Source organism: Macaca nemestrina, chromosome 6, assembly GCF_043159975.1.
Source record: "Macaca nemestrina isolate mMacNem1 chromosome 6, mMacNem.hap1, whole genome shotgun sequence".
In the NCBI taxonomy this organism is placed as follows: Eukaryota; Metazoa; Chordata; class Mammalia; order Primates; family Cercopithecidae; genus Macaca; species Macaca nemestrina.
The window spans coordinates 19,739,047-19,760,053 of NC_092130.1; the positions used below are offsets into that span (position 1 = coordinate 19,739,047).

Genomic DNA, 21,007 nt, shown 5'->3' on the forward strand with positions numbered 1-21,007 from the left:
GGACCGTGACTACACTTTTAATTTGTTGAGCCAAAGAAGTCCCATAAAAGAAGGGGTCTTACTCCCATCAATCAAAGTTAAGACTGTACCTGGGGCTTTTTCTATGGCATGGGTCAGCCTTTACAGTGAGGTCTGCTTTGTATCTCCTCACCCATCACCTTTCAAAATATACGCTTCTAACATCACCCTCTCCAGTACTAACCTTACCTCAATACATCTTTATGGTGTGCCTGCAAAAACAAGGTATTAAACGAGATGCCCCAGAGGAAGATGACAGTCTACCAGAGGTTGCACAGATCTAGGCAGAGGTGTTCAATGGAAATAGCAGCAGTGGTGGCAGCACATGAAAAGGAGCAATTCTGATAGGCTGGGGCAGACCCTTCTGTGGGGATTAGAGTGAGCTTCATAGAGGGAGTGGCCAAAAAAAATCTTAAATGCTAAAAAATAAAAATTATCAAAAAAAAGTCTTCTAGGCCAATTAATGCCTTAACTTTAACCCTTACCCTTTGTAGGTACTTACTTTAAAATGCAAATGTACTTGGAAGACATAACACATTGCATTGCTTATTCATTATAATTTTTGTATATTTTCAACTATATATTAGAGAATGTATTCATTAGGTCCTTCAGAGGCATTGAGTAGTGAACATAGAAAAGAAATAGGGCCAAAAGGAGAGCTTAATTACTCATCTTTCCTCTATGCATCCAAATAACACTGTGGTTAAGGAGCAGACTCTTAGGGAGTGAGTGGTGCTAAGGTTAAAGCCTGCTGTCCTGCTTTGCTGGCTGGAGGGCACTGGGGAAATCACAGATTCTCCCTAAGCCTCAATTCCTTTATCTGTAAAATCGGGATAATGATGGTACCTACCTGATAGAATTATTGTAAGAATTGAAGAAGATGGCATGTATAAAATACTTAGTTGATTCTTAGTACACAGCGAGCATTCAATAAGTGCTACAGAATAATAATAACAGGAGAGGAGGAATAAAAGGTGATGATGATGATGATGATGATGACAATAATGACTTTAGAATCTGACGATGTGAATGGCAATCCTGGCTCTGTTACTTACCAACCATGAGACATTTTAATTTAGTCTCCATCTGCACGTCTGTCCAAACCTCTTCAGGTTTTTGTGAGAACTGAATGACAGGTGTCTGGCACATAGTAAGTGCTCCAGATAGGTAGGTCTGACCTAAAGCGCTGCAGAGATACACACTCTTCTCTAGAAGGGACTGGTCCTTTCCTGTGTCTTAATGGCTCCCTAGGCCTTTTGCTGGATAGCGAGACTTTCATCAAAGGGCAGTGCCTTAGATAACAGGCTGAGTCAAAAAGAAGTGGCCAGTGAGGCAAGCTTCATCCATAAGCTAAGAAAAACTACAGGGTGGTGAGAGGACATTACACCATCTCACAAGGGAATCAGAAACTCCTGAACAATGTTAAAATAAGAACCTTGGCCAGGCACGATGGCTCACACCTGTAATCCCAGCACTGTGGGAGGTTGAGGCAGGAGGATTGCTTAAGCTCAGGAGTTTGAGACCAGTCTAGGGAACATAGTAAGACCCCCATCTCTATAATATATATATATACACACACATATATATTTATATATGTATGTATAATATATACATATATAATTTTATTTTATAAAATATAAAATCAGTCAGGTCTGGAGGTGCACACCTGTAATCCCAGCTACTCAAGAGACTGAGTTGGGAAGATTGTTTGAACCCAGGAAGTCGAGGCTGCAGTGAGCTGTGATCACACCACTGCACTCCAGCCTGGGTCACAGAGTACGACCCTGTCTCAAATAAATAAATAAATAAGAACCCTGACAGGTTTGTAAGGCTGGGCAACTCTCTGTGTCTTGGGCTGGCCCAGCAGCTGCCCTGCAGGGAAATACAGCAAATCCTTAAAAGCAAGCAGGGTCTCAGTGATTATCTTTGCAGCCAGCAGGACCCATGTGCCCCTGTCCACAGCCCCTCTTCCTCCAACTGAAGAAGAGAGCCCAGGGAATAAGTAGCTAGAAAGAGCAGGGTCACCTCTCCATGAAAAGAGGAAGATAGGGGCAAAAGTCCTGTGCTCAGCAGACAAGGAGAACACAGCGGGAGGAAGGGACATTTCAGGAGGGAGGTGGCTAGGAAGCCCCAACAGAGAAACAAGAGTCAAACTTCACCATTGCTGGGGCCCGGGGGGTGCGATTAAACAGGCGGCAGGGACTCCGAGGCATTACAGAGGGATCATTAGTGCTCAGACCCCACTGCCAGTCATATCTGAAATAAGTTTGGATTTAGAGACCCAGCACTGAGCTGAGTGGTGTGGATCAGGAGTGAAGCACACGGCTTAATCAGGGGCATGAAAGCAGCTGACAAATTACAGCATAATTTGTCATCATCTCAGAGCTCAGCAAGTGTTTGTCCCTGAAAGAATCAATACCTGGAGGGAAAAGGGCCATATTTTTAGAAACTCCTGGATGGGTAATTTATTTCAAGTGAGTAGAGAGTTTATTTATGTTGGCACCCCCTCAGATCCAATGGACAGTATATTTACACGAAGCCAGAAAATGCTATCACTTCTTTGAATCAATTTGCCCCTTTGAACAGTTGTACCTTGAAGCTTTTAGTGATAAACTCACACCCCTTGCTAAAAGCTCTACCCAGGAAACTGTTTCCAATCCCACCTTTACCACTGCTGCCTTCTGTTTGGGTGGAATGTTACAGGTTTCAACACTTTTCCACATAGATGCTGTTTTCTGAGGCACAATTAAGATGGGCAGGGCAGGTGATGTTAGCTCCATTCTACAGATGAAGAAACGAAGGCTCATGAGTTGAACGTAGTATTAGTCAACGTAGAGGAGAGTCAGAAAGCAAGATCTCCCCACCTCAAGTTGTGTTTTACCCCCATTGGACTAAAAGAGCTTGTGCAAGAGAAATGCCTTTAAAAAGTAAAGAATCAATGATGTGTTTAAAATATTTAGCTACAAGACTGTTCACCAGGAAGTAATGTGCTGTGCAAGTAAGGAGTAGAAGGTCTGCAGTTGAACTTGGATTAAAATCCCAGCCAATGAGATTTAAACATGGGGAGCCTTCTTTACCTTTCAGTCACAGATTTCCCATCTCTAAAGAGAGGCAAATTAAAGTTCCTGCTTCACTGAATGATGGTAAGCTTGAAAATAAATAATATATAAAGTTCTCATTACAGTGTCTGGCAGAAATAAGAGTTCAGTAAATGCTATTTATTTTGTTCTATTAGCTACTATTTTCACAGCATTTTTATAATAGCAAAACAAATTGAAACACTATACCTATTCAATGGCGAAATGATTAAAGGAAATATGGTCAATTTTGTTCCTGGACCAAACTGAGGGTTGGGCTGCTATTTCTCGTGGCCCAATAACGAGATGCAGATGAACTGGGGAGGAAGAGAGTTTTTATTTCTCTAACAGGTTACAGGGAGAAGGCCTGGAAGTTATTGCCAGACTAACTCAAAATTACAAAGTTTTCCAGAATTTGTATACCTTCTAAGCTATATGTCTACGTGTAAGTGTGCATTCATCTGAAGACATAAGTGACTAACTTCTTTTAATCTATAACTAAGGTCTGAGTCCTGACGACCTACTTCTGGACCCTTGGTAAGTTTACTTAATCTAAATGAGTCTAGGTGCTGGGGTGATTACCTTATCTTGTCTCCTGACAAATCATAAGGATTTGGGGAGTTCCTTCAGACACCGTTAAACTTGTTTGTGGAGGCCTGGGGAATTCCTTTAGACCCCCATTGAAACTTGTTTCATCCTGAAAAGGGTCCTGTTAAGAATTCCTTCATTATCTTCTCATGCTTCAAGGCCCAGGAAAAGCCTAGGCAACCTCGGTGGGATCTTTGTTACATTCCAGCCTTTGTATAGGGACACTGGCTCAATCAGCTTTTAATGTTTAATCTAGCTACTCAGTGCTGGGACAGTTGTAATGGAGGCCTGCGTTAGTGAGACCTGGCCTGCCACATATTCATACAACAGGTTTTTGTGCAGATGTTAATAAAGATGTAGAAAAATTTAACAACATGTAAAAATGTTCAAGATTTATGAACACTAAATCTCATTGTTAAAATGTGTAAATACACATGTATATACCTACACAAATATATGTGGGTGTGGAGATATGCATATATGTGTTTGTGTGTGTATGTATGTGTGTATATATATATTTGTTTGTTTGAGACAGAGTCTTGCTCTCCCAGGTTGGAGTGCAGTGGTGCAATCTTGGCTCACTGCAACCTCTACCTCCCAGGTTCAAGCGATTCTCGTGCCTCAACCTCCTGAGTAGCTGAGATTAGAGGCACACACCACCATGCCTGGCTAATTTTTGTATTTTTAGTAGTGACGGGGTTTCACCAGGCTGGTCTTGAACTCCTGACCTCAGGTGATCTGCCTGCCTCAGCCTCCCAAAGTGCTGAGATCATAGGCGTGAGCTACCATGCCCAGCCAATGGATATATATTTTTAAAACCCTGGAAGTATTACATGCACAAGCATTTTAGCTGTGGATACCTCTATGTGGTGTGATTTATAATGCCTTCTTTTTTATAATCTATTTCTATGGTGTCCAATGTGATAACCACTAGCCACATGTAGCTATTTAAGCTTAATTAAAATCAAATTAAATTTTTAAAGAAAACAATTCCTTGGTCAAACTACCAAACTTCAAGTGCTCAATAGCCACATGTGATTAGTGGCTTCCATACTGCACAATGCAGACTCAGAACATTCCATCATTGCAGTAAGTTCTATTAGATCTGGGTTAGAGCCCCAGACCCAGGCAGGTCAGAGAAATGCAATCACGGTAGTCACCTCCCTCTGCCCTCCATCAAACTTTTCATTGACATTTGCTTTCTCTTCCTTAATGAGGACTTAACTCTTTTTTTCTGACACATTACAACTATCAAAGTGTGACAAAGCAGGGATTACCTTATTTGCAATGGTTCTAATAGTGATTAGCTCTCCCAATGATCCTATTAAGACTAGATCCCTCTGAATTAATAAACTCACAGAGTCCTCTCTCTCACAGGAGGTACAGTTCGAACCAGAGCTTTTCCACAATACCATCGTGTGTGAGAAACCCAACAACCACCTCAACAAATTTAAGGGTTATATGTAAGTATCTCATGTTCCATGCTGCTAGTAAATATCTCCACTGCAGCTAGAAAATATATTGTCTAGAAATGACCAAAGAAATAAGCATCTTCATCCTGAGGAATTTTATTTTGTATGTGTGATAAAGAAGGACTAGAGAAATTTAAATTGGGAAACTTTTTCTTTTTTTTTTTTTTTTTTTTTTTGAGTGCTAGTTAAATTCACCAGTGTTGTTGTTGTTTTGTTTTGTTTTGTTTTGTTTTGTTTTGTTTTAAAAAAAAAAAACCTTTGTAAAATAGCATCAAAATCAAGATGCTCTGGTTCAGGAAGGTGAATATGATTTAATTAAGATCAATTTTTTTAAGTGCCTATATTGCATTGTAGGTAAGAACAGGGACTTTGGAATTTGACAGATCTGGGTTTGAATTGGGGTTCTGCAAATTACAACCCATATGACCTTGGGTAAATTAATTCACCTCTCTGAGCCTGTTTCCACATCCATAAAATAAAATTATAATATCTATATCAAAGGTTTTTCTTTTCTAAGATTGTCAGCATACACAAAGCTCTTAGCACAGCAACTGGCAGAGAGGAAATATTCAGTTAACAGTGGCTTCTGCTATTAGGATATTGTTATTCTTATTCCTCAACTTTGGTTCAGGATAAGAATTTTACTGCAATTCTGATCCCATATCAGACCACTAGTATTCTCACAAAATAAGAGCCATAAGGGCAGCGAGGCTGGGGGAGGGGCGCCCGCCATTGCTGAGGCTTGAGTAGGTAAACAAAGTGGCCAGGAAGCTCGAACTGGGTGGAGCCCACCACAGCTCAAGGAGGCCTGCCTGCCTCTGTAGACTCCACCTCTGGGGACAGGACATAGCCAAACAAAAGGCAGAAGAAACCTCTGCAGATTTAAATGTCCCTGTCTGACAGCTTTGAAGAGAGCAGTGGTTCTCCCAGCGTGGAGTTTGAGATCTCAGAATGGACAGACTGCCTCCTCAAGTGGGTCCCTGATCCCCGAGTAGCCTAACTGGGAGGCACCCCAAGTAGGGGCAGACTGACACCTCACACAACCAGGTACCCCGCTGAGACAAAGGTTCTAGAGGAACGATCAGGCAGCAACATTTGCTGTTTAGCAATATTTACTCTTCTGCAGCCTCCGCTGCTGATACCCAGACAAACAGCGTCTGGAGTAGATCTAGAGCAAACTCCAGGAGACCTGCAGCTGAGGGTCCTGACTGTTAGAAGGAAAACTAACAAACAGAAAGGACATCCACACCAAAAACCCCATCTGTACATCACCATCATCAAAGACCAAAGGTAGATAAAACCACAAAGATGAGGAAAAAACAGAGCAGAAAAGCTGAAAATTCTAAAAATCAGAGCGCCTCTCACCCTCCAAAGGAACGCAGCTCCTCGCCATCAACGGAGCAAAGGTGGATGGAGAATGACTTTGATGAGTTGAGAGAAGAAGCCTTCAGACGATCAAATTTCTCTGAGCTAAAGGAGGAAGTTCGAACCCATTGCAAAGAAGCTAAAAACGTTGAAAAAAGATTAGACGAATGGCTAACTAGAATAACCAATGTAGAGAAGTCCTTAAATGACCTTATGGAGCTGAAAAGCTTGGCATGAGAAGTATGTGACAAATGCACAAGCTTCAGTAACTGATTTGATCAACTGTAAGAAAGGGTATCAGTGATTGAAGATCAAATGAATGAAATGAAGCAAGAAGAGAAGTTTAGAGAAAAAAGAACAAAAAGAAACAAACAAAGCATCCAAGAAATATGGGACTATGTGAAAAGACCAAATCTACGTCTGATTGGTGTACCTGAAAGTGATGGGGAGAATGGAACCAAGTTGGAAAACGCTCTGCAGGATATTATCCAGGAGAACTTCCCCAGCCTAGCAAGGCAGGCCAACATTCAAATTCAGGAAATACAGAGAACACCACAAAGATATTCCTTGAGAAGAGCAACTCCAAGACACAAAATTGTCAGATTCACCAAAGTTGAAATGAAGGAAAAAATGTTAAGGGCAGCCAGAGAGAAAGGTCGGGTTACCCACAAAGGGAAGCCCATCAGACTAACAGTGGATCTCTCGGCAGAAACTCTACAAGCCAGAAGAGAGTGGGGGCCAATATCCAACATTCTTAAAAGAATTTTCAACCCAGAATTTCATATCCAGCCAAACTAAGCTTCATAAGTAAAGGAGAAACAAAATGCTTTACAGACAAGCAAATGCTGAGAGAATTTGTCACCACCAGGCCTGCCCTACAAGAGCCCCTGAAGGAAGCACTAAACATGGGAAGGAAAAACCAGTACCAACCACTGCAAAAACATGCCAAAATTTAAAGACCATTGATGCTAGGAAGAAGCTGCATCAACTAACGAGCAAAATAACCAGCTAACATCATAATAATAGGCTCAAATTCACATATCACAATATTAACCTTAAATATAAATGGGCTAAATGCTCCAATTAAAAGACACAGACTGGCAAATTGGATAAAGAGTCAAGACCCATCAGTGTTCTGTATTCAGGAGACCCATTTCATGTGCAGAGACGCACATAGGCTCAAAATAAAGGGATGGAGGAAGATCTACCAAGCAAATGGAAAACAAAAAAAGGCAGGGGTTGCAATCCTAGTCTCTGATAATACAGACTTTAAACCATCAAAGATCAAAAGAGACAAAGAAGGTCATTATATAATGGTAAAGTGATCAATTCAACAAGAAGAGCTAACTATCCTAAATACATATGCACCCAATACAGAAGCACCCAGATTCATAAAGCAAGTCTTTAGAGACTTACAAAGAGACTTAGAATCCCACACAATAATAATGGGAGACTTTAACACCCCACTGTCAACATTAGACAGATCCACCAGACAGAAAATTAACAAGGATATCCATGAATTGAACTCAGCTCTGCACCAAGCAGACCTAATAGACATCTACAGAACGCCCCACCCCAAATAAACAGAATATACCTTCTTCTCAGCACCACATCACACTTATTCCAAAATTGACCACATAGTTGGAAGCAAAGCACTCCTCAGCAAATGTAAAAGAAAAGAAATTATAACAAACTGTCTCTCAGACCACAGTGCAATCAAACTAGAACTCAGGACTAAGAAACTCAATCAAAACCGCTCAACTACATGGAAACTGAACAACCTGCTCCTGAATGACTACTGGGTACACAACAAAATGAAGGCAGAAATAAAGATGTTCTTTGAAACCAATGAGAACAAAGATACAACATGCCAAAATCTCTGGGACACATTTAAAGCAGTGTGTAGAGGGAAATTTATAGCACTAAATGCCCACAAGAGAAAGCAAGAAAGATCTAAAATTAACACCCTAACATCACAATTAAAAGAACTAGAGAAGCAAGATCAAACACACTCAAAAGCTAGCAGAAGGCAAGAAATAACTAAGATCAGAGCAGAACTGAAGGAGAGAGACACAACAAACCCTCCAAAAAATCAGTGAATCCAGGAGCTGGATTTTTGAAAAGATCAACAAAATTGATAGACCGCTAGCAAGACTAATAAAGAAGAAAAGAGAGAAGAATCAAATAGACACAATAAAAAATGATAAAGGGGATATCACCACCGACCCCACAGAAATACAAACTACCATCAGAGAATACTATAAACACTTCTAAGCAAATAAACTAGAAAACCTAGAAGAAATGGATAATTTCCTGTATACATACACTCTCCCAAGACTAAACCAGGAAGAAGTTGAATCCCTGAACAGACCAATAGCAGGCTCTGAAATTGTGGCAATAATTAATAGCCTACCAACGAAAAAAAGTCCAGGACCAGACGGATTCACAGCCGAATTCTACCAGAGGCACAAGGAGGAGGAGTTGGTACCATTCCTTCTGAAACTATTCCAATCAATAGAAAAACAGGGAATCCTCCCTAACTCATTTTACAAGGCCAACATCATCCTGATACCAAAGACTGACAGAGACACAACAAAACAAGAGAATTTTAGACCAATATCCCTGATGAACATCAATGCAAAAATCCTCAATAAAATACTGGCAAACCGAATCCAGCAGCACATCAAAAAGCTTATCCACCTTGATCAAGTGGGCTTCATCCCTGGGATGCAAGGCTGGTTCAACACACGCAAATCAATAAACGTAATCCAGCATATAAACAGAACCAAAGACAAAAACCACATGATTATTTCAATAGGTGCAGAAAAGACCTTTGACAAAATTCAACAGCCTTTCATGCTAAAAATTCTCAATAAATTTGGTATTGATGGAACGTATCTCAAAATAATAAGAGCTATTTATGACAAACCCACAGCCAATATCATACTAAATGGGCAAAAACTGGAAGCATTCCCCTTGAAAACTGGCACAAGACAGGGATGCCCTCTTTCACCACTCCTATTCAACATAGTGTTGGAAGTTCTGGCTAGGGCAATCAGGCAAGAGAAAGAAATAAAGGGTATTCAGTTAGGAAAAGAAGAAGTGCAATTGTCCCTGTTTGCAGATGACATGATTGTATATTTAGAAAACCCCATTGTCTCAGCCCAAAATCTCCTTAAGCTGATAAGCAACTTCAGCAAAGTCTCAGGATACAAAATCAATGTGCAAAAATCACAAGCATTCTTATACACCAGTAACAGACAAACAGAGAGCCAAATCATGAATGAACTCCCATTCACAATAGCTTCAAAGAGAATAAAATACCTAGGAATCCAACTGACAAAGGATGTAAAGGACCTCTTCAAGGAGAACTACAAACCACTGCTCAGTGAAATAAGAGAGGACACAAACAAATGGAAGAACATACCATGCTCATGGATAGGAAGAATCAATATCATGAAAATGGCCATACTGCCCAAGGTAATTTATACATTCAATGCCATCCCCATTAAGCTACCAATGAATTTTTCCACAGACTTGGAAAAAACTGCTTTAAAGTTCATATGGAACCAAAAAAGACCCCGCATTGCCAAGACAATCCTTAGCAAAAAGAACAAAGCTGGAGGCATCATGCTACCTGACTTCAAAGTATACTACAAGGCTACAGTAACCAAAACAGCATTGTACTGGTATCAAAACAGAGATATAGACCAATGGAACAGAACAGAGCCCTCAGAAATAATACCACACATCTACAGCCATCTGATCTTTGACAAACCTGACAAAAACAAGAAATGGGGAAAGGATTCCCTATTTAATAAACGATGCTGGGAAAACTAGCTAGCCATAAGTAGAAAGCTGATACTGGATCCTTCCCTTACTCCTTATACAAAAATTAATTCAAGATGGATTAGAGACTTAAGTGTTAGACCTAAAACCATAAAAACCCTAGAAGAAAACCTAGGCAATACCATTCAGGACATAGGCATGGACAAGGACTTCATGACTAAAACACCAAAAGCAATGGCAACAAAAGCCAAAATTGACAAATGGGATCTAATTAAACTAAAGAGCTTCTGCACAGCAAAGGAAACTACCATCAGAGTGAACAGGCAACCTACAGAATGGGAGAAAATTTTTGCAATCTACTCATCTGACAAAGGGCTAATATCCAGAACCTACAAAGAACTCAATCAAATTTACAAGAAAAAAACAACCCCATCAAAAAGTGGGCAAAGTACATGAACAGACACTTCTCAAAAGAAGACATTTATGCAGCCGACAGACACATGAAAAAATGCTCATCATCACTGGCTATCAGAGAAATGCAAATCAATACCACAATGAGATACCATCTCACACCAGTTAGAATGGCAATCATTAAAAAGTCAGGAAACAACAGGTGCTGGAGAGGATGTGGAGAAATAGGAACACTTTTACACTGTTGGTGGGACTGTAAACTAGTTCAACCATTATAGAAGACAGTGTGGTGATTCCTCAAGGATCTAGAACTAGAAATACCATTGGACCCAGCCATCCCATTACTGGGTAGTAACCCAAAGGATTATAAATCATGCTGCTATAAAGACGCATGCATACATATGTTTATTGTGGCACTATTCACAATAGCAAAGACTTGGAACCAACCCAAATGTCCATCAGTGACAGACTGGATTAAGAAAACGCGGCACATATACACCATGGAATACTATGCAGACATAAAAAAGGATGAGTTCATGTCATTTGTAGGGACATGGATGAAGCTAGAAACCATCATTCTCAGCAAACTATCACAAGAACAGAAAACCAAACACTGCATGTTCTCACTCATAGGTGGGAACTGAACAATGAGATCACTTGGACACAGGAAGGGGAACATCACACACCAGGGCCTGTTGTGGGGTGGAGGAAGCGGGGAGGGATAGCATTAGGAGATATACCTCATGGAAATGGCGAGTTAATAGGTGAAGCACACCAACATGGCACATGTATACATATGTAACAAACCTGAACGTTGTGCACATGTACCCTGAAACTTAAAGTATAATAAAAAAAATTTTTTTTTAAATAAGAGCCATAGTAACAGATGTGAGTATATGCCCTTATAGAATGCTTTCCTACAGGGATGTCCAAACTTCTTGCTTCCCTGTGCCACATTGGAAGAATTGTCTTGGGTCACACATAAAATATACTAACCCTAACAATAGCTGATGAGCTAAATCATCATCATCATCATCATCATCATATCATAATGTTTTAAGAAAGTTTATGAATTTGTGTTGGGCCACGTTCAAAGCCACCCCGGGCCACATGTGAGCCGTGCGTTGGACAAGCTTGTGGTTTAACAGCTTTTAGAGGACTTCCAGAGAACATTATCACATGTAATCTTCACATTGACCCCAGAAAGAGAATATCATGATGTGTATTATAATGATCTGAGACTTTTATAGATGCAAAGATTCTCCCTAACTCACAGCAGGTAGAAGACAAAGCCAGGACTTATATAGGGGTCTTTTGACTCCAACCCCAGTGTGCTTTCCATAGCAGTACATTGCGGAGCTCAGCCATGTTACAACTTCTTCACCAATAGGGCCTGGAATGAGGCTTCGGCAGCTCCCTGAAATGCAGTTGTCTTTGCTTTCCTCCACCCACATGTCCTCAGGCCATATGGGATATCAAGAGGAGAAATAGAAAGGGGAAACAATAAGAATAATACCACAGAAACCGTAGATTTATAGGCAAATTACTTTTAAAATACACAGAGTGAGCAGAAGGAGACAGGCAGAGAAGGGCCTGAGGTCCTGGGGAAAGGACCTTGCTGCAAATGAGAGGTAAAGTCTGTCACCTGCTCTGAAGAGAAGGGCGCCCCTTGTGCCTTAGGTTTGTGAACTTGATTCATCCCAAATCCCTCATGTCCTGAGTCATTCTCCATATCCTCTAAGAGAGCAGCCTCATTGCTAGATTTCTGTTTAGGGCCCTTTTTCCCCAAAACAGCTCAGGCCAACAGCCAGCCTTTCTCAGCTTTCAACCTGGGCTCCAGCCTGCCCCTCTCAGACAGATTTCAGGACAGAACTCTCCCAGCTTCACTCAGCTCCCTGCACCTCCTCTTCCTGGTTGCCGCTCTGGGAGACCTGTCCATCCTGCACCTGCCTGGGCCTCATGGATGAGTCCTAAAAGTCCAGTTGGACAGTGGAGTAGCTAACTCATGGAATGAAGGAGAATTCCTTGCTGTGCTCCTACATCCTTGCTGTACCCAGCAAGGAGAACACCCTCAGGCCTGGCACCCACAGATGGTCTGCACCTTCTTCCCGAGCAGACCCACTGGTCTGATGCCTCTGGGTTTCCCAGAAGCTTCTGCGGGTCTCGTTAATTTAGAATCTCCCTAAGGCTGCACAGGCTGGCTAGAAGATGGACAGTTTTTAATGATCTGTTTGAAAGTTAGGGGTGTCCAATTTGAAAAATGTGACTTTTGAACCAAAGAACCTCTACAGAGCGGTGGTTCTCAACCAGGGACAATCACCACCATCACCAGCACCACCACTCCAACGAGGGGACATTTGACAATGTCTAGAATCATCTTTCTTGCCACAACTGGGGAGGGGTGCTGTTGGCATCCATTGGGTAGAGGCCAGGGATGCTACAATGCACAGGACAGCCCCCCACCCCAGCAGAGAATTGTGTAGTCCAAAATATTAATAGCACCAAGGTTGAGAAATGCTAGTCTAGAAAAAGTATAATAGAGCATCCTTGTAAATCAAGAGTCCTAAGTAGACAGCAGCTATAAGATAGCAAATCATTTTCTACCATTCTTTGAAAATGGAACATTACAACTGAGAGAAGTAGAAGCCTCTCTCATATGCTATCACTTCAGAACACCCTAAAATCAATCTTGAAACCACAAGCTACCGACAGTGAGGCAAGCAAGATTCATTAGACCAATATTAAATCCACAGCCAGCCTCCTCCTTAATAAATAGAGGGAGCAGTGGTGGGTCCTGAACCTCAGTCATTCTTAGACCACCTTTATGATTTTTATCATATTCAGTAAAATCTGTCTACCAGATTTTTAATTACCTTACTTTTTCTAAAATTTATTTGAAAAGGAAAATTTATGTCACTGGGCCCTATGGGAAACCAGGATCACTTGCTATTCTTAAGAGGTAAAAATTAATACAATGAAATCAAAACAGTTATATTCTAACTACAGATTATTATTTGCTATAGCATCCTTTGCATTAAAAAGTAGGATAGACAAACATTAGAATAGGGTCAAGAATATACCAGCATGAAATGATACATCCTCCTTCACATATTCAGCAGAACTGAAAATAGAAATGACTCTGATTTAGTGTGGGTGAGTGGGGTAGTACTTTAGGTACCCTAATGTAGTAAAAATCTCAATAGGGTGGGTGTCTGTGACCTAGGTTCCCTGGTTTTAGGATGTCTCATGTACTAGTTGTATAGCCTTTGAAAAATCTCAGCCACTCTGAGCTTCCACTTTTTCATAAGTAAAAATAATCACTCTGCTAATTTCCCAGACCACAAAGAGTCAAAATCATGTAAGCAAATGTAGTTTATAAACACAGTGAGGAATCATGAGTATTAAAGGTATATTGAGTGGCAGTATGGCACTCTGCGGCCAGACTAGTTTTGAATCCCCATTCTGCCATTTCCTGGCTTTATGAACTTGCCTCAGTTTCCCTATCTATAAAGTGGGTATGATAATATGCCATATCTTATGAAGTTGTCATGAGACTTGAGTGAAAAAGGCTTATAACTGGACTTAGCAATAAGAAGTACTGAAGAACTACAAGTTTAAAAACAAGCTCTAAGAGTTCGGATTATTATTTTTCTGTTCTCCCCAATAGTTTTGGAAAGTTATATTTAAGCTTGCTGAAAATCTCAAGGGAACGGCATCAGGATAGAGTAAAAGCCAGACCTCGGGTAATAAATGGAGTCGATTGGACTCAGAAGTTTCTAGTGTGAGGTGGAAAACTGCAATGCTCCCTGGACTAGAAGAAGGAAAAAACTATCTCTACTCTTAGGATCTGCCTCCTAGGCACAACTGGCCATAAGCCAGTTCCCTTGCACTTTGCCCCTAAAACAATTTTGTTTGTTTGTTTTTTAAACTGACAGCAAATTTATTAAGAAAGTAAAGGGATAAAAGAAGGGTTACTCCATAGCAGAGCAACCCCTTGCCTTTTTTTTTTTTTTTTTTTTTTTTTTTTCTTTTTAAGATTAAGTCTCGCCCCGCAGCCCAGGCTGCAGTGCAATGGTGCGATCTCAGCTCACTGCAACCTCTGCCTCCCGGGTTCAAGCGATTCTCCTGCCTCAGCCTCCCAAGTAGCTTGGATTACAGGTGCCTGCCACCATGCCTGACTAATTTTTTGTATTTTTAGTAGAGATGGGGTTTCACCATGTTGGCCAGGCTGGTCTCAAACTCCTGACCTCGCGATCCACCCGCCTCGGCCTCCCAGAGTGCTGAGATTACAGGGTTGAGTCACTGCACCTGGCCCTACTGGTTGCCCATTTTTATGGATATTTCTTGATTATATGCTGAACAAGGGGTGGATTATTCACAAGTTTCCTGGGAAAGGCATGGGCAATTCCCAGAGCTGAGGGTTTCTCTCATTTTTAGACCATATAGGGTAGCTTCTTGACGTTGCCACGGCATCTATAAACTGTCATGGCTCTGGTAGGAGTGTAGCAGTGAGGACGACCAGAGGTCACTCTCATCACCATCTTGGTTTTGATGAGTTTTGGCCGGTTTTTTTGCTTCACTCTGCATAAAAACATTTTGAATGTGAGAGTTGAAGCCAAGGCTTTTTCACCAGAGTTCTGCCTTTTATGTTGGTAAATGACAGTTTTCTCAGGGTGGACAATTCCCTCCTAATGGTCTAGCTCCCACCCAGACCTCCTAGGAGCAATGAAGAGATCTGCCCTTGAACATGAAGGGAATTAGATTCTGATCTACCATCACTTTTCTGAAAAAACAGGGAGGAGAGGGATCATGTTCACTCACCACTTCTAGTTCTGTGACACTACCCAGTAACAGCATGGAGAGACCACCAAACCACCCCCTGTCTTTTATTCATCCTCACCAGGGAGCATCCTGACCAGACCAGGACTGGCGTTGGCTGTGAGAGTCTTCTCCTTCGAGGCTGCACCATCAGAAACACTGAGATGGCTGTTGGCATTGTCATCTATGCAGGTCATTGTCCCTGGGTAGTTCCTTTTGTCTGAATTTTCCTTTGTCCTTCCCCTTCCATCCCCTCCTCCAAATCCATCTTCAGTCAATGGGAACTGACAACAGTTCACAGTAACTTTCCATTTACTCATGTAACTTCCCATTTCTCAGCTAAGCAAACGGAGGCTAGGAATCATAGCAGTTCACTCACTCTACAGGAGACATGATGAGATTCTGAGTTAATATCACCCATCTGCACAAGACAGGGAAAGGGATTCATACTCAATCACCCCAATGGTTTTGTGCTACTAACTAAAGTCAGAATGAAGTGTATCTTCTTGAGTCTGTGGAATAACCTCACCAAACTTAACAACTTCCCCTTTGGAGCCTCAATTTCCTCATTTGTACAGTGGGGAGAATATTTGTATCTGTCTGATAGAGCGTTTGTAAGGATCAAATTACTCAGCACATGAAAAGCATCCAGCACTGCCTATAGCAAAGAGAGGGCTAGTGGGTTTTAGTTGTTTTTGCAGTTATGTTTTTACTATTACCTTTATTTATTTTTTGGCTCCAGATATGGAGGCCTATCTCTCCTTCCAACTTTGATCCTGCTTTCCAATGAAAAAAGATAATAGCAGGACTTCTCACAATGAAATCTAAACTCTTGGAGGGCAGTCTTGGGGCTGCTGTATGTCTAGTACTTAACACCAGTGCTCATAGGTACTCAATGCACCTGTTGTTACATGAACACCTGAAGACTTCTGCCACAACAGAGGAAACAGGGTCTCTCTGGAGCATCTACCTTCACTGGAAAACTCCAGAATGTGTTTTCTTCTGAGTCTTCCACTAACTGGGACACTCTGGAATAGTTTGCTTATTTGCTTTTGTGTTTGGTTTGTTCTCCATAGAACACCACTTCCAATGGACATAGAAGAGCATTTAAATATCCATCTACCATAAGATTTACTCTTTGGGATTGTCAAAGAAAAACAGTTCCTTTAAAAAATAATGTCACGATTTAGCCAGCTTTCCCTAATTTGGGAGAGGGGCATTATATTTGTCAGTTGAGATGACTTATTTCAAAGACCTTTAGCAATGGAGTTCAACACCATCTGGTAAACCTATTAAAAATGAACTCTCCAGCAATCTCCACTCTACCAAAAAAGAAAATAGTAATCATAACCACATAGATTTAGAGCTTCGCTTCTCTGGCTGAACAGAAATAAAGAAGAAACCTTGAGTAGGTGATGGGAGTGGTATATAGGCGGCAGATGGGGAGTGTTAACCATGGCTCCAGCCAGTCGGGCTGCCTAGGGGTAAAATTCATTCATAGTCTGCATGTTCCTGAACAAGATGGTTGAACTTTCAATGTAAGATGTACTAATAATTTCTGCCTTGTAGCTTTATAAGGTTCAAATGAGATTATCTGTGAAAAGGGCCTAATAAGACAGTTGGAATACATCAGGCCCTCAAAAATATGAGAAAGAAAAGATACCAGTTGTTTTTAGCATTATTATCTAGAGCTGGGGTTCTCACCTTTGGCACCATTAACATTTTGGTCCATATTATTCTTTGTGACGGGGGCTGTCCTATAGGGTATTTAGCAGCATCTTTGGCCTCTACCTACAAGATGCATTAGCACCCCCCACCAAGTGAGATAACCCAAATTTCTCAAGATGTTGCCAAATGTCCTCTGGGGAGTAAAATCACTCCTGGTTGAGAGCAACGGTCCAGAATTCTCATTTCATCCTTGACATTAGCAATGGATAAAACAGGGCCTCAGAGTCAAAGGCCCAAAAAGGCCAAGATGAGATTTACAGAAGAAAGAGGTTCAATGTAGAGGTGTGTGCTCCTCACAGCAAACATTGAGTCCCAACTTACCAGAAACTAATTTAGTACTTTGTGTATATTGATTTATTTTCCCACTTCATATACAATCGTCTCCATTTTTCAGATGAGGAATTGAAGTACAAAGAGATTCACTCACCCAAGGTCACATGCCTCCTGAGTTGAACTCTCTGCAACCCAAGGTCAAGTATCCACAGAGCTGAGCTCTGACTCCAGAGCCCACACTCTTATCCACTGTCCCATACTGCCTCCCTTTGAACCCAACTCTTTCCAAAAGAACAGAGGGGTCTCAGAAGGCAAGGATCAGGTGGGTGAAGGGGATAGTCCCAGGATCCCTGAATGGAGTGAGGCTGAGAGGCAGGCAGAGAGGCTACAGACCCAGGGGTGCTGCTGGAACCCCCACTCACAATTGCAGCAACTTGAGTCTAATTTTAAAAGCCTAGAGTTTTTTCACTCCTACTGTTTTGTTGCTAGTTTAAATCCACAGGGCAACTAGCTAAACAGCATTAAAGCCGTTTGCTTCTGGAGCTGATGTATTGGTTTTCTTTAATTTTGCACAGAAAATATGTGACTGGTGTTTTTTTCATTTAACTGCTGAGGAATATGGCACTGTAGTTAACATTCAGCAGCCCCAAAGGAGAGACTCCATCTAAAGACAAAGTCTCAGTTTGACTCTTAGCTCTTAGGTATGTGACCTTGGGTCCCAGGGGTTGGTGAAAGGAGAACTAGACTGGCAATCTGAGTCTTGGGTTTGCAATGTGACTCTGACATTGACTTATTCTTTCACTTTGGGCAGATCCTTTTTACCCTCTAGCCCTCAGCTTCTCCTAGTAGGGAAGAAGGTGACTGGATGAGATTGGTAGTTTTCAAACTTTGCCATCCTTTCTTTGACCAAAATTGTATGCAAAATTTCAACATGGGAGTGGAGTTCTCCAGGGTTAGTGCTGGGGTGGGGGCCTTTGGTGCCTACTACTCTTGCTCAGGCAACACCAACAACTTAGGCATGACCAAAGAAACAAGGAGGGAAACTACTGGTCCCAGGCACTGTCCTACCACAGGTCTTTTGCACATACAGTTCCTCAGCCGAAAACTCTGCTGCCAGCTCCACTCTCCCTTGAGGCCTCCCTTCAATATCATCTCCTTGGAGCAGCTTTCCCTGAGCAGGATCTCCAACACCCCTCTTTTCCACCTTGGCCTTTTGTTTACTGTGTATTATTTACTTCACAGGACTTATTAATAATGATAATTATCCTTTCTGTCTTCTTGTATATCTTCACTAGAATGTGAACAGTATGTCTTGCCATTGTATCCCACTGCTCGCCCGTAACAGGTGGAACAGAACCTTTGTGCCAATTAGGAAAAGACAGCCCTTCTTTAAGACAGCTTACTATCATTTGCCAGAACTCTGTTCATAATAAACTTATAAATCTTTGGCAACTACAGAATAAGGGCTACGCTCTAGAGTTGTGCAGGGTGCAGCCTGTGTGTGGGAGCTCTGTCAGTGCCCACCACGGTGTCTGGCATGCATGAAGAGGATGTTCACTGAGGACCTGCTGGTAAATTATGTGAGGCCCCTACAGCTGTTCTCAGCAACCTTCTGAGGCAGGGCAAGTTCAAGTTGAAGAGTGAAGCCTCTTTTTTATCTTAAGCTCCTGTGAGAAGTGCTGAGGGAATGGTGTAAGACATAGGAAACAGGAGCTAAGGGACTGATTTCCTCATTTTCTCTCAAAGGCCACGAGACGAAAGCCATGCTGAACAACAGCGGCCCCCGGTACAAACGCAGCAAGATTGAGCGGCGCATGAACGTAGACATCTTCTTCTGCATTGGGATCCTCATCCTCATGTGCCTTATTGGAGCTGTAGGTATGGGATGTTCTGGAAAGAACAAGGACACAGTAATCGATGTATTTGGGCAAGTTTCTTCAGCTTCCTCATTTATAAAGTAGGGCTAATAAAATGTAAATTCTACCCTGCCTACTTTAATGGGATGCCAATGAAACGAAAAGGCAAAAGAAAATCTCCTAAAAGTAGTATGTGCTCTTTAACTATTCGGAATATCATCTGATATTTATTTGGTCAAGAAATGTTTACTGAACACAGGCACTCTCAAAGCGTGGAAGGAAGACAAAATGAATCAGACTGTATTTGTTTCCCATTGCTGCTGTAAAACATGAACCCATAGCCATTTAGAACAACACACATTTACTCTGTTACAGCTCTGGAGATCAGAAGTTCAAAATCAATTTCAGTAGGTTAAAGCAGGAGTCTCTAACCCCTGGGCCAAAGACCAGTACCTCCTGTCAGATCAGCGGTGGCATTAAATTCTCACAGGAGTGCAAAACCTATTGTGAACTGCACATGCAAGGGATCTAGGTTGTGTGCTCCTTATGAGAATCTAATGCTTGATGATCTGTCACTGTCTCCCATCACCCCTAGATGGGACCATATAGTTGCAAAAAAATAAGCTCAGGGCTCCCGCTGATTCCACTATGGTAAGTTGTATAATTATTTCATTATGTATTACAATGTAATAATAGAAATAAAGTGCACTGTAAATATAATGCACTTGAATCATCCTGAAACCCCTGAAACCATCTCCCCATCCCCGCTGACGTGGAAAAATTGTCTTCCAGAAAACCTGTCACTGGCACCAAAGAGGTTGCGGACCACTGGGTTAAAGTCAAGGAATCAGCAGTTCTGGTTCCTCCTGGAGGCACTGAGGGAAGGATCTATTCCTTGTCTTTTTCAGTTTCTAGTGGCTGCCCGTAGTTCTTAGTTTGTGGTTGCTTCCTCTGTCTTCAGAGTGTACCTCCCCAGTCTCTGCCTACATTTCCTCTCCTCATCTGCAGCAGTAGCTCTCCCTGCCTTTCACAAGACACTTGTGATTACATCATTGGGCCCACCTTCATAATCCAGATACTCTTCTCATCTCAAGATCTGTGACCTAATCCTATCTGCAAAGCCCTTTTGTCATATAAGATAGTGTATTCACAGGGCCCCGAGGATTAGGATGTATCCTGGGGAGACAGAGGGTATTATTCACCCTACCACAGATATTATGGGAGCAGCAATAAGGAAAGTCTTTCTTGAAGAGGTAGCTGCTAGAGCTCATTCTCAAGTAGAGTAGACATTTGCCAGAGGAGGAGGGTGGCAGAGCCAAGTGTAGGGGCTGAATGGGGCAGGAAGCTGTAAGCAGAGAGAGGCCACTCTTAGCCCCAGGAAAATCACAAAGCATAGAAGCAGGAAGAAAAATCATTTTGTGCATAGGAGCAGTTGGCTGTTGGGTGTGGCAAGAGTAAGGCCAAGAATGGAGACCAAAGCAGAGCCAGACTGTAGCCCGAGTTGAGTGAGAAGCACCGTGAGAGGTGGAGACAGGAGTGATCTGGAGCCCTTTAAGTTGATCCTCAGAGTATAGAAAAAGAGGGGCCCAGACTCCCCACTGTCTATGGCCTT

The 21,007-nt window shown here is 41.9% G+C and overlaps 1 protein-coding gene across 7 annotated transcripts in view; it reads left to right on the top strand.

Moving 5' to 3' along the window:
- Positions 1 to 21,007, top strand: part of LOC105482324 (ATPase phospholipid transporting 10B (putative)) — a 123,803-nt gene that overhangs the window by 30,766 nt on the left and 72,030 nt on the right. For all 7 annotated transcript variants that reach the window (XM_071098113.1, XM_071098112.1, XM_071098114.1 and 4 more), the window contains 3 exons: positions 5,061 to 5,146; positions 15,624 to 15,730; positions 19,286 to 19,417. In XM_071098113.1, coding sequence (XP_070954214.1) covers positions 5,061 to 5,146; positions 15,624 to 15,730; positions 19,286 to 19,417 — 325 coding nt within the window. The remainder of the gene's footprint in view (positions 1 to 5,060; positions 5,147 to 15,623; positions 15,731 to 19,285; positions 19,418 to 21,007) is intronic.